Raw genomic sequence first — 12,893 nt, 5'->3', positions numbered from 1 at the left:
GTGGAGAACCAGCTCTTTTTTGAAGCTGCCCAGCGAGAGAACTTGACTCGGGGATGCGGGGTCCACAAATAGCCCACGGGCTGGGCCGCGGCGCCCCGGCTCCCCGCGCGCCCTCGGGTCCCGCGCCCCGTCTCCTCCGGCTCGGCTGCCTCGGGCTTCCCCCCGGTCCCCGAGCGCGCGGCCTCCAGCGGCCCCGGCTCGCAGCCTCCCCGCCCCGGGGCTCCCCGACGGCGCGGCGGCGGGTACCTGTAGTACGCCGGCGGGCCGGGCTCGCGCACAGCGTAGCCGCCCTGCTCGTTCTCCAGGTAGTAGGGCACCTGCTGGCCATGCGGGTGCAGGAAGGGCGAGAGTTGCGGCGGTGAGTGCAGGAGCATGAGCGGGCTCGGGGACACGCTGGTGAGCGGCGGGAAGCCCCCCATGCCGTTGGCGCCGAACGCCGCCGCCTCAGCCACCGGGCCGTAAGCGAGGCCAGACTGGCCGTAGCCGGGCGCGGAAGCGGCGGCCGCGGCGTTGAAGTCGTACGCGGCCCCCTCGGGGTAGCTGTACATGGCGGGCTTGCTGCTGTCCACGTACATGTCGCCCAGGGGCCGCTCCAGGGGGATCTTGAGCTGTGGGCGGCTCAGCGGTTCCAGCTCGTTCCCTTGGATCTGGTGCAGCATAGTCATGCCGGACGCTTTCGTGTGGAGGGTCATGGTCATGGTCAGTGGCCACTGGAGAGGCGCATATTTTTCTCCCCGCACGGCAGAAGGCTCAGCAGCCGACGGGCCACCTGGAAAAAGAGCACAGCCCGCGGTTACTGGCGGCGCAGCGCATGTCCCGCCGCGCCGCGGGCGCTGTCCCTGCTCCGGGAGCCGGCCTGTCCGGTGGAGCCCGGTGGCCGGACGCGAGCAAGTGCAGCCCTGGCGCGAGCGCGCTCCACCAACTCGCGGGCTCTCGGGTCTTCAACTTTAAGTACCGGTCTCCCGAGCTCATATGCATTACAAAGGTGTTGGAAGCCGGCCAGGGACTTGTTGCCTTGCACTGACATTGGCTTAAACATCACTCCAGGCACAACTCGTTTTGGAGCGATCCCAGGGAGCAGCTTCCCAGTACTTTACTTGTCGCTGCTCCTGGATGGAGGCTGGATTTCACTGCGAAGGGCTTGGGGGCGGGGGGAGGGACGCGGAGGGATCTCCTAAGGATGACTCTGAGAAGGCCAGAAGACCAGGTTTAAAATGCGAACTCGGAAGAGTAATCCAGGCGTCGGCATTCTCCGATGGGCAGCCTTATGTGCCCTCTGCCAGACTCCAATCTATCTCTGTTTGTCTCTCTTTCTGCTTGATTCACTTTTCTCCTTGGCTAGAAATATGTAGTGTATACATAGAATGACCCTGGGGAGGACTACTCTGTAACTGAGATACGGCAGATAGGATGGGGAGTGCGGCTGCAGACGCAGCCAGCCACAGACAGCTATATTTAGCAGATGGCAAGCCTCCGGGGGGAGAAGGGGAGGAGATTCAAGGTGTACTTGTAGGAAGAGATGCATTTTTCAATCAGAAGAATGCTGCCGGACCTCAGTTTCCTCCTCTGCGAAATGCTCCCGAGGGAATCCTTTCCAGGCCGGCTTGCATGTTTGTGTTGGACCACAGTACTGTACTTGCTCCCGTTAGGAATTCTCATGTGAGCAATGATTCCACAAAAAACCTTTGGTTATGCGCACATGGGTGTTCATGCCTTCCGTGGGTTATGCAACCAAAACTTCAGAAAACTGCATAGGAAATGTGACCTTTTCATACAAAGGGTAACCTCAGGTCATTAACCAACTCTTTGGCAAATATGTTAACACTGTTGGTCAGACCCGCACATTTTCAAATGCAAGGATACATTTCTACTCTTCAGTCCTACCATCAGACCGTCTCGGCTCACTTGGGCTAGGATATGCAGAATCAAATATCCAGATGAAAGAGAAATAGAAAAAAAAAGTTTTTTAACTGAATTTAAAGCTAAGCATGCACACACATAAAAAATATATACATATATAATACACACTTATTAGTGAAACAGTAGATAAGGTATCATGCCTCCATAAGCTTGGATAGCTTATACTTTTTAATAAACTTACTTCAGCCTGTTTAATACAACTGTTAATACTTGACTTTGGTTGTTAGCCCAAACACTCTAACAGAGTACCTGACAAAATGCTCATGCCATACATAAATGCCAAGTCTGGTGTTAATAACAGTAACAGTTTTGATATTTTGGCATTTTTATACCAATAAGAACACATTTTATCTAATTCTTAGTAAAACAGGCAAATGTAGCTGATTTAATATTAAGCCAAAATAAAACTTAGCACCAATAACTATAGATCGTAAGCAAAGAAAGGGTTAAAAATACATTAGGTGAATCGCAGATAATTCTCTTTATGGCCAGCAACCATTACTTTTCAAAGCCATTTTGGGGGGGGGATAATTTAATTTCCATAAATCACACTTTCGATTTTCAAATGCCTTTTCTAGAACACAAGCAAAAGCACTTCATAGGGCTTTTAAAAATCTGAACCTGCCCAGTGATATATAAATTGCACGAAGAATTCTACAGGTCCCGAAAGGCACAAGCACCACACACATGCCCCCAAGGCGAGCAGCAAAACCTCTTCTCCCTGCTAGGATACAGACATTGGCCAGCAAGGTAAGTTGCTTTCTCAAAATGCTAGAGCTACAGAGAGAGAAATCAAAACAATCCTACCCTGCGGGATCAAGAGCGTCTTTCCAGAAAGGTTCCATGGGCTTGGAGAAGTCAAGGGCCGAGAGAGGGAGATAGAAGGCAGGAATGTGCTCGCCTGTGCGAATGGTTCCGTGTGTGAGAGAAGCGGACGTGTGGGGATGTGTTTGTGCGTGGAGTGGCAGGGATTCGGGAAGCAGCCAGTAGGCAGGGCACTTGGCAGCCCCTCCCGCAGACACAGCAGCTGGGCTGCTGCACAGAGCTCGATGAATGGCAGTGGGCAGTGAGGGGAAGGTCGCTTTCTGCTCGTGGAGAGCAGTGTGGCATAGCTATAGTAAACGTTCCCGGGGAGAAGCAAAGCTGCCCCCTTTGCTCCTTACCCTGAGAGCCTGGAAAGTAGCCCCTGCTTTCCGTTGCCATCCAAAGCAAGAGGAAAAACAGCGTTGCTGTAAATCATAGGCTTACAGCTAAAATGGAATGCCAGTCAAAAGTGTATGGAGATCGAGTTTACAAAATGTGACATGAGTCGTTTTTCCCCAAGAATATAATTTAACAATAAAAGCCTCCTGGGATGCACTTGGATCAAATGCCTTGCTGGCCCCGACCCCCAGGCTCTGAGCAGACACCCTATTGCCATGCCTCTGATTACACCAGGAAACCAGACTTTGGAATAAATGTTTTGGCATTCTAGGGATGTCTTCCAGCTGAAAAGCAACGCTCCTCCACCTCGTTAAGCAAACCCACAAACCTTTCCACGAAGAGCTCAGTTGACTGCTTTCTGTAAATACGTGAAAAAAAAATTATGAAAAGCTCAGGGTATGAAGATAAGACAAAGGTGGGTACCTTTGTTTTAAACTGATTTTAGGCTTCCAGGTTGCACAGGCATCAGTCATGCATGGGGTCTCGATTTCCTCCATGATGCCCATCTGGATCCACCTGGTTCTCAATGCTTCTCTTGACCATGGTACTGACACACCATAGTAAGTTGCTTCTAGTGCACCCACACCCAGGGTCCCCAGGACATGCGACGCCCAGTGGAGCCTTGTGCTGCCAGACATTAGTCACGGCTTTGAGTATTAAATGACTCTAATCACAATGCCAGGAGTGGCCAGTCTCTGGCCTGCGACCCTCCACAGCTACCAAGAGATTTATGAGTGGCTCTTGAGACCAGTTCAAAGAAAAAGTAAAAGCTACAAAAGTATTAATGATGTCATAGTGTAACTAAATATATTTTGTGCTTGGAAGACCCAAAATATTACAACACTGAAGCAGAGAAGAGCTCTCTCCCCAGTCCACAATAAACACAATTGTTGGGGGAAAAAAAAACCTTTGTTGGGGACAGTGGTGAATTCTGGCTCTTTTTTTTCCTTTAGGTCAGGAATGGCCACCCATGAAACAGACCAGTCCCAGATCAACAATGGGGAAAGAAGGAAGAGGGGAGCAGGGGAGGGAAGACAGAAGAAAAAGGAAAGGAAAGGAAAGGAAAGGAAAGGAAAGGAAAGGAAAGGAAAGGAAAGGAAAGGAAAGGAAAGGAAAGGAAAGGAAAGGAAAGGAAAGGAAAGGAAAGGAAAGGAAAGGAAAGGAAAGGAAAGGAAAGGAAAGGAAAGGAAAGGAAAGGAAAGGAAAGGAAAGGAAAGGAAAGGAAAGGAAAGGAAAGGAAAGGAAAGGAAAGGAAAGGAAAGGAGAAAGGGAAGGGAAGGGAAGGGAAGGGAAGGGAAGGGAAGGGAAGGGAAGGGAAGGGAAGGGAAGGGAAGGGAAGGGAAGGGAAGGGAAGGGAAGGGAAGGGAAGGGAAGGGAAGGGAAGGGAAGGGAAGGAAAGGAAAGGGAAGGGGGAGAGGGGAGGGGAGGGGAGGGGAAGGAAGGGGAGGGGAGGGGAGGGGAGGGGAGAAAGAAAGGAGAACCTTCAAACATTCTCCTTTAACATAGAGAAAAATGCTTCTCCAGAGGGTTTTCAATGGCTGAAATTTTCAGAAGTAGATCACCAGGCCTTTCTTCCAAGGTGTCTCTGGGTGGACTGGAACCTCCAACCTTTCAGTTAGCAATTAAACTTATTAACCACCTGCACCTCCAGGGGCTCCAGGCTTATGGCTAACTGATAGGAATGACACCGCACTAAGCACAGTTTCCTCTGGTACCTCTGGAGGCAACCTCACGTTGTGGCTTGCAGCACCCACTTTTCCCCTCTCTGCACTCTCATGAGGACATGCCCATCCCCTGCCCTGGCTCACCTGGCACTCCCAGGTGAAGAAGGGTAAAGTCTATCTCTCTAGCCACCTCTGAACATATCACCAAACCCACTTTTCCAGCAGTCTTCTGGGTGTTCCACCTGCAAGGCTTGCTGGCTTGTTCAAAACAGGAGTCCTCATTTTCTCTTCTTCTCTCTCCCCCAAATATGGTATTCTTCTTGACTTCCCTAGTTCTGCAAAGAACATCTCTGTCCCCCCAGCCACCTGGATAAATCTTAGTCTTCTTTGACGACCCTCTTTGCCTTACCTTCCATGGCTGATCAGGGACCAATTCCTGGCCATTCCAATTATGCAGTCTCTTCCACCAACCCTCCCTTGCCATTCCACTTTTATCACCCTCTTCCAGTCCTTCCTTACCTTTTTACCCTTACTATTGTAACAGCCTCCTAAGAATCACTCAGCCTCTCTTCTCCAACCTCTCCCACCCCACATCCTGTTGCCTGTTTATGTCCTTGGTTTTTACTGCTCAGAAACTATCTCTTCATTACCCAGCTCCATCCTTAACCCAGCTCATAGCTTCCCAAGCGTTCAAGCTTTCCTCTCTGCACACAATTGTCCTTTCTAGTCTAGCTCCTCATCCTCTACTTCAACCAAAAGAAAACTAGATACTCTTCAAACCAAAAACCAAATCCGTTTCCATTGAGTCTATTTCAACTCATGGGGACCCCATGTGTTACAGAGTAGAACTGCTTCATAGAGTTTTTTTGGATGTAATCTTTATGGAAGCAGATTGTCAGGCCTTCCTTTCACAGTGCCACTGGGTGGGTTGGAACCGCCAATCTTTGAGTTAGTAGCCAAGAGAAACCATTTGCACCACCCAGACACTTGTCATGTTTCACTCAAAACTTTCTTTCCTACTTATGACATTCCTTAGAACCCTGCCACTTTCCTGGACCATCAGGGGAAATCACACACATTTTTTAGGCTCAGGCCAAATGCCACTTCATCCATGATACCTTCCTTTTTCCCCTATTCCAAGCAAATTTCCTCTCCTTTGAACTCCTATGGTATCTTGTTTTTATCCTTCATACATTTATTATATTCTTCCTTGAATTAGAGTTATTTGTATATTTAAATCCCCTCATCCTGTTACGAAGCTCCTTGAGAACACAGTCTGGATAACGTTGTTCTGGAATTCTCTGAGCGCCTACCACAAGGCCTGGTCATATTAGGTCATCAAATATTTGCTAATTTATTAATCCAGATACTTCTTGTTGTTGTTGCTAGGTGCTGTCGAGTCAGTTCCAACTCTCGGTGACCCTATGTACAACAGACGAAACACTGCCCAGTCCTGTCCATTGTTGCAGCCACTGTGTCAATCCATCTCATTGAGGGTGTTCTCCTTTTTCCCTGACCCTCTACTTTACCAAGCATGATGTCCTTCTCCAGGGACTGGATCTTTCGGATAACAAGTCCAAAGCAGGTGAAACGAAGTCTCACCATTCTCGCTTCTAAAGAGCATTCTGGCTAAACTTCTTCCAAGACAGATTTGTTCATTCTTTTGGCAGTCTGTGGTATATTCAACATCCTTCATCAACACCGTAATTCAAAATCATCAATTCTTTGGTCTTCCTTATTTATTGTCCAGCTTTTGCATGCATATGAGGCCACTGAAAATAACATGGCTTAGGTCAGGCACACCTTAGTCCTCAAGGTGACATCTTTGCTTTTTAACATTATAAAGAGAGTGTTTGTAGCAGATTTGCCCAATGCAATACGTCGTTTGATTTCTCGACTGCTTTTACCATGGGCATTGATTGTGGATCCAAGTAAAATGAAATCATTGACAACTTCAATATTTTCTCCATTTATCGTGATGTTGTTTATTGGTCCAGTCATGAGGATTTTAGTTTTCTTTATGTTGAGGTGCAATCCATACTGAAGGCTATGGTCTTTCATCTTCATCAGTAAGTGCTTCAAGTCCTCTTCACTTTCAGCAAACAACATTGTGTCCTTTGCACATGACAAGTTGTTAATGAGTCTTCCACCAATCCTGATGCCCCGTTCTTCATATAGCCCAGCTTCTCGGATTATTCGTTCAGCATACAGATTGAATAAGTATGGTGAAAGAATACAACCCTGATGCACACCTTCCCTGATTTTAAACCACACAGTATCCTCTCGTTCTGTTTGAAAGACTGCCTCTTGGTCTAAGTACAGGTTCCTCATGAGCACAATTAAGTGTTCTGAAATTCCCATTCTTCGCAATGTTATCCATAATTTATTATGATCCACACAGTCAAATGCTTTTGCATAGTCAATAAAACACAGGTAAACATCTTTGTGGTATTTTCTGCTTTCAGCCGGGAGCCGTCTGACATCAGCAATGCTATCTCTTGTTCCAGATACTTAAAAGGATCAAATAATATTACATTTATATGAATAACCATCTCCAAAAGCTGATTTTCTGTTTAACATGCCATCATTTTCAAAACTGTTTTTGCTAAAAGATTATCTTTCTATCTTTATAATGAATAATACCATAAAGTCAAAATTTAAATATATACAATCTTGAGGATTAGGGCTGCAATTCTTGGCAGCATGATTCATAGGAGAGCTCTGAATTTTTAGTACATAACCACATCATACTATGACCAAACTTAGTTTCTTCTCTAAAAAAATTCTCTAGCTCCATTAAAACCTTTTTACATTTACAAAAGCATTATCCCTCCAACAGAAACATGAAAGACAATGGATTTGGAAATATCTCCAAAATAGCTTCTACTGCTAGACATGGTTCCTTCATTCTCAGACACAGAGGTTTAGCTACCTTCGAATGGATCATTATACTGAATGTAAATGTTTTGTTTGGGTACTTGTTTTTGAGTGTTTACTTGATACCATTAATTTTCCTCTAAAATGGAAGAATACTGAAGAATTTTCACTTAAATAGTTTTAAAATTTCTGACCATTTTAAAAATAGTTTGGTCATTTGTTCTAAGTGTTTTCGTTTAGCTCCTAGACTTTTCTCACCTGGTCTTGGATTTTTGTTTTTGGTTTTTTTTTTTTTTCAGGTAATATTTATATACGGTGAAATGCACGTATCCTTCATGTACACTTTGATGAGTTTGGATCAATGGAAATTCCAATACAAATGCATGGTCCCAAAGAAGGTACAGAATATTTTTATCATCCCCAGAAAGTATCCTTCTCGTCTTCTTCTCATTAATCCAGCCCCATACAGGAAACCACTGTTCTGATTTTTATCACTATAGATTTGTTTTGCCACCAGGTCCAGAATGTGGCCCATGACCTCTTACACCTATACCACACTTCCTACCAATGACACAACCAGTCAGGTGCTGGGTATGCAGTTTTACCAGGTCAAATCACACTGCCCTTCTCCCCATCATACCCCTTTCCCTGGGAGGTGGTCCCCCAAAGGCCACAGATTTTGACTAACCCACTGTTCATGGAAACCAACAGATTTTTAACATGATCAGATGCTACCTAAGCCAAATGACATCAATATTCTCTAAAATGTTTCTAAACAGCCTTTTCTTCCCCATTGTCACCCCCCCCCCCAAAAAAAAGACATGATTTGTAAACCAAGAATAAAGCCCAAGATCCTTACTCTGACAAACCCCGTGACCTCAGATGCTGCTTCTCAGCGTTGATGAAGAGAGTTTGAATTTGGGTTGTCAGGCAAAATGGCTACTCTTTATTATGAATCTATGAATGATTCAAATACAATTCACCAGCTTCGTAGAATTTAGTAATTTTCATCTTACATTTTCTTTGAAAATCTATTTTTAAATACAGATTAGGATCTTTTAACATAATTTATCTATATTACATGTGGCAAAAGACAATTTAGGAAGTACTTTCACTGTAAGTGCCATAAGCAATAAACGAATTCCAATTATTGTTAGATTGTGTCCCTCTTCCATCCTTTATCTCTTGTTTACTTGAGGAATGTCGTTGCCAGCTTAGAGTATTATTTCTCTGCGGAGAGCAACATCCAGATAGAGCCTAAGTTCACTTTGATTCTAGTAGCCCTATCTGATGTTAAGAAGGGCCTTTACATACACACACACACGCACACACACACACATACACCCCACCTGTCACATATGTAGTCAACCAAGAACCACACCCAATTTCCTGGCCAGGCCTAGCCCAATGCTGAAAGGGAAGATGAGTGCATCTTAAGCCCTTTTAGGTCTTTCTTCCTGTTTTATTACCAAACTTATCTGGGTAACTGGGGATCCTTCCCACTCTCCCTAAGCACCCAGGACACCCTACCCATCCCCCAATTAGCCAGACTTTGCCCTTTGCTCCTACTTTCCCCCAAATCCCTCAATTACAATCCTACTCTCTGTCTTAAGTCTATAAGAGCATATGATGCCTATATAAGCCTACCAATTAATGACTCATTCACTCAATTCATTCAAAAGACTGATTATCTACTATTTAGCAGAACCACTTCCAAGTGTTGGACACCCAACAGTAAACAAACAGAAAATCTCTACCTTCACAGAGTCTAATTCCTAGGCTTCAAAGTTTTTTCCTACCTTAGCGGCCCCTCCTACTCAGCCTCTAGCAAGAGCTCATCTTCCTCTGCCTGCCCTCCAAACTCATTACCATCGAGTCAATTCCAACTCATACCAATCCTGTAGAACAGAGTAGAACTGCCCCATAGGGTTTCCAAGGCTGTAATCTTTACAGAAGCAGATCGCCACATCTTTCTCCCCCGGGCAGCTGGTAGATTCGAAACCACCTACCTTTTGGTTAGCAGCCAAGTGCTTAACCACTCAGCCACTAGTATTCCTCAGGGTTCAGCACCAGGACCCTCTTTTCTCCTCTCTTCTTCCTCACCTGAATGATCTCAACCACTCCCAGAGTATTAAATTTCATCTGTACATTGAAGACTTCAGAATAAAAATCTCCAACCAACATCTCTTTCCTGGCTATTGCTGTTAGGTGCCATCAAGTCGGTTCTGACTCATAGTGACCCTATGTACAACACAAAGAAACACTGCCTGGTCATGCACCATCCTCATAATCTTTGTTATACTTGTGCCCATTGTTGCAGTTACTATGTCAATCCATCTTGTTGAGGGTCTTCCCTCTTCTTTACCAAACTTGATGTCCTTCTCCACGGACTGGTCACTTCTGATACATGCCCAAAGTATATGAGATAAGTCTCACCCCCTTGCTTCTAATAAGCATTCTGGCTGTACTTCTTCCAAGACAGAATTGTTCCTTCTTCTGGCAGTCCATGGTATATTCAATACTCTTCTCCAACACCATAATTCAAAGGCACCAATCCTTCTGTCTTCCTTATTCATTGTACAGCTTCGCATGCATGAGGCAATTGAAAACACCATGGCTTGAATCAGGCACATCTTAGTCCTTAAAGTGACATCTTTGCTTTCTGACACTTTAAACAGATCTTTTGCAGCAGATTTGCCCAACGTAATGTGCCATTTGATTTCTTGACTGCTGCTTCCATGGGTGCTGATTGTGGCTCCAAGTAAAATGAAATCGTTGACAACTTCAATATTTGCTGCTTTTATGATAATGTTGCTCATTGGTCCAGTTGTGAGGATTTTTGTTTTCTTTATGTTGAGGTGCAGTCCATACTGAAGGCTGTGGTCTTTGATCTTCATTCGTAAGTGCTTCAAGTCCTCTTCACTTTCAGCAAGCAAGGTTGTGTCATCTGCATATCACAGGTTGTTAATGAGTCTTCCTTTAATCTTGATGCTACATTCTTCTTCATATAGTCCAGCTTCTCAGATTATTTGTTCAGCATACAGACCGAGTAAGTATGGTAAAAGGATACAACCCTGATGCACACCTTTCTTGACTTTAAACCACGGTCTATCCCCATGTTCTATTGGAATGACTATATCTTGGCCTGAGTATAGGTTCCTCATGAGCACAATTAAGTGTTCTGGAATTCCCATTCTTCCCAATGGTATCCATAATTTGTTATGATCCACACAGTGGAATGCCTTTGCATAGTCAATAAAACACAGGTAAACATCTTTGTGATATTCTCTGCTTTCAGCCAAGATCCATCTGACATCAGCAATGATGTCCCTTGTTCCACATCCTTTTCTGAATCCAGCTTGAATTTCTGGCAGTTCCCTGTCAATTTACTGCTGCAACTGCTTTTGAATGATCTTCAGCAAAATATTACTTGTGTGTGATATTAATGCTATTGTTCGATAATTTTCGCATTCTATTGAATCTTTTTTTTAATTGAATCACCTTTCTTTAGAATAAGTACAATCACATGATCTACTATGCCAGGAATGGCAAATTGAAGAGAAATGGCATTGCATTCATCATCAAAAAGAATATTTCAAGATCTATCCTGAAGTACAACCCTGTCAGTGATAGAATAATATCCATTAGCCTACAAGGAAGACCAGTTAATACAGCTTTTATTCAAACTTACATACCAATAACTAAGGCCAAACATGAAGAAATTGAATATTTTTACCAACTTCTGCAGTCTGAAATTGATCAAACATGCAATCAAGATGCATTGATAATCACTGGTGATTGGAATGCAAAAGTTGAAAACAAAGAAGAGTTAATAGTTGGAAAACATGGCCTTGGTAATAGAAATGATGCTGGAGATCGCATGACAGAATTTTGCAAGACCAATGACTTCTTCATTGCAAATATGGTTTTTCAATAACATAATCAGCAATGGTACATGTGGACCTTGCCAGATGGAATATACAGGAATCAAATCTACTACATCTGTGGAAAGAGATGATGGAAAAGCTCAGTATCATCAGTCAGAACAAGGCCAGAGGCCGACTATGGAACAGACCATCAATTGCTCATATGCAAGTTCAAGTTGGATTTGAAGAAAATTAGAACAAGTCCGTGAGAGCCAAAGTATGATCTTAAGTATATCCCACCTGAATTTAGAGATCATCTCAAGAATACATTTAACATGTTGAACACCAATGACCAAAGACCAGACAAGTTGTGGAATGACATCAAAGACATCATACATGAAGAAATCAAGAGGTCATTAAAAAGACAGGAAAGAAAGAAAAGACCAAAATGGGTGTCAGAAGAGACGTTGAAACTTGCTCTGGAATGTCGAGTAGCTAAAGCGAAAGGAAGAAATGATCAAGTAAAAGAGCTGGACAGAAGATTTTCAAAGGGCAGCTTGAGAAAACCAAGTAAATTATTATAATGAAATGTGTGAAGGCCTGGAGGTAGAAAACCAAAAGGGAAGAACATGTTCAGCATTTCTCAAGCTAAAAGAACTGAAGAAAAAATTCAAGCTTCATGTTGCAATAGTGAAGGATTCTATAGGCAAAATACTGAATGATGCAGGAAGCATCAAAAGAAGATAGAAGGAACACACCGAGTCACTGTACCAAAAATAGTCAACTTCCAACCATTTCAGGAGGTAGCATATGATCAAGAGCTGATGGTACTCAACGAAGAGGCCCCAGCTGCACTGAAGGCACGGGCAAGAAAGAAGGCTCCAGGAATTGACGGAATACCAACTGAGATGTTTCAACAAAGGGATGCGGTACTGGAAGCACTCGCTTGTCTATGCCAAGAAATTTGGAAGACAGCTACCTGGCCAGCTGACTAGAAGAGATCCATATTTGTACCCATTCCAAGGAAAGGTGATTCAACTTTTCTGGCTGGGAGATGACATTTCCAGATACCTATTGGGCATTTTTACTTCATTCATTCAACAAGTATTTGTTGAGCACCCACACATACTAGGCATTTGAAGTTCTACTTGTCATTTTTTCCCAGAACTTGTCTCCTGTTTCCTGTCTCAGGAAATGACATTGCCATTCACGTGTGCAAGTCAAAATCTCCGGTGCTCAGCCCTCACCCCCCTCACTCCATATATTTGGTCCATGACCAAGTCTTTTATGTTTCTATCTCCATGATCTCTCTGGAGTCTACTCCCTTTTCTTATCCTTCTTATTTTTGGGCCACCCACCGTTT

General features: G+C 44.3%; 1 protein-coding gene across 2 annotated transcripts in view; it reads right to left on the bottom strand.

Moving 5' to 3' along the window:
- Nucleotides 1–12,893, bottom strand: part of ESR1 (estrogen receptor 1) — a 506,164-nt gene that overhangs the window by 342,703 nt on the left and 150,568 nt on the right. Inside the window, exon 2 of one of the 2 annotated variants that reach the window (XM_064292339.1) lies at nt 247–769. The exons of the other annotated variant lie outside the window; for it this stretch is intronic. Within the exon in view, the coding sequence (XP_064148409.1) occupies nt 247–698 (452 nt within the window). The 5' untranslated portion in view covers nt 699–769. The remainder of the gene's footprint in view (nt 1–246; nt 770–12,893) is intronic. 2 annotated transcript variants of the gene reach the window in all.

The sequence above is a fragment of the Loxodonta africana genome, chromosome 1, assembly GCF_030014295.1.
Source record: "Loxodonta africana isolate mLoxAfr1 chromosome 1, mLoxAfr1.hap2, whole genome shotgun sequence".
NCBI lineage: Eukaryota > Metazoa > Chordata > Mammalia > Proboscidea > Elephantidae > Loxodonta > Loxodonta africana.
The sequence above is the reverse complement of the archived record's forward strand: the minus strand, read 5'-3'. Positions and strand labels throughout refer to the sequence as shown.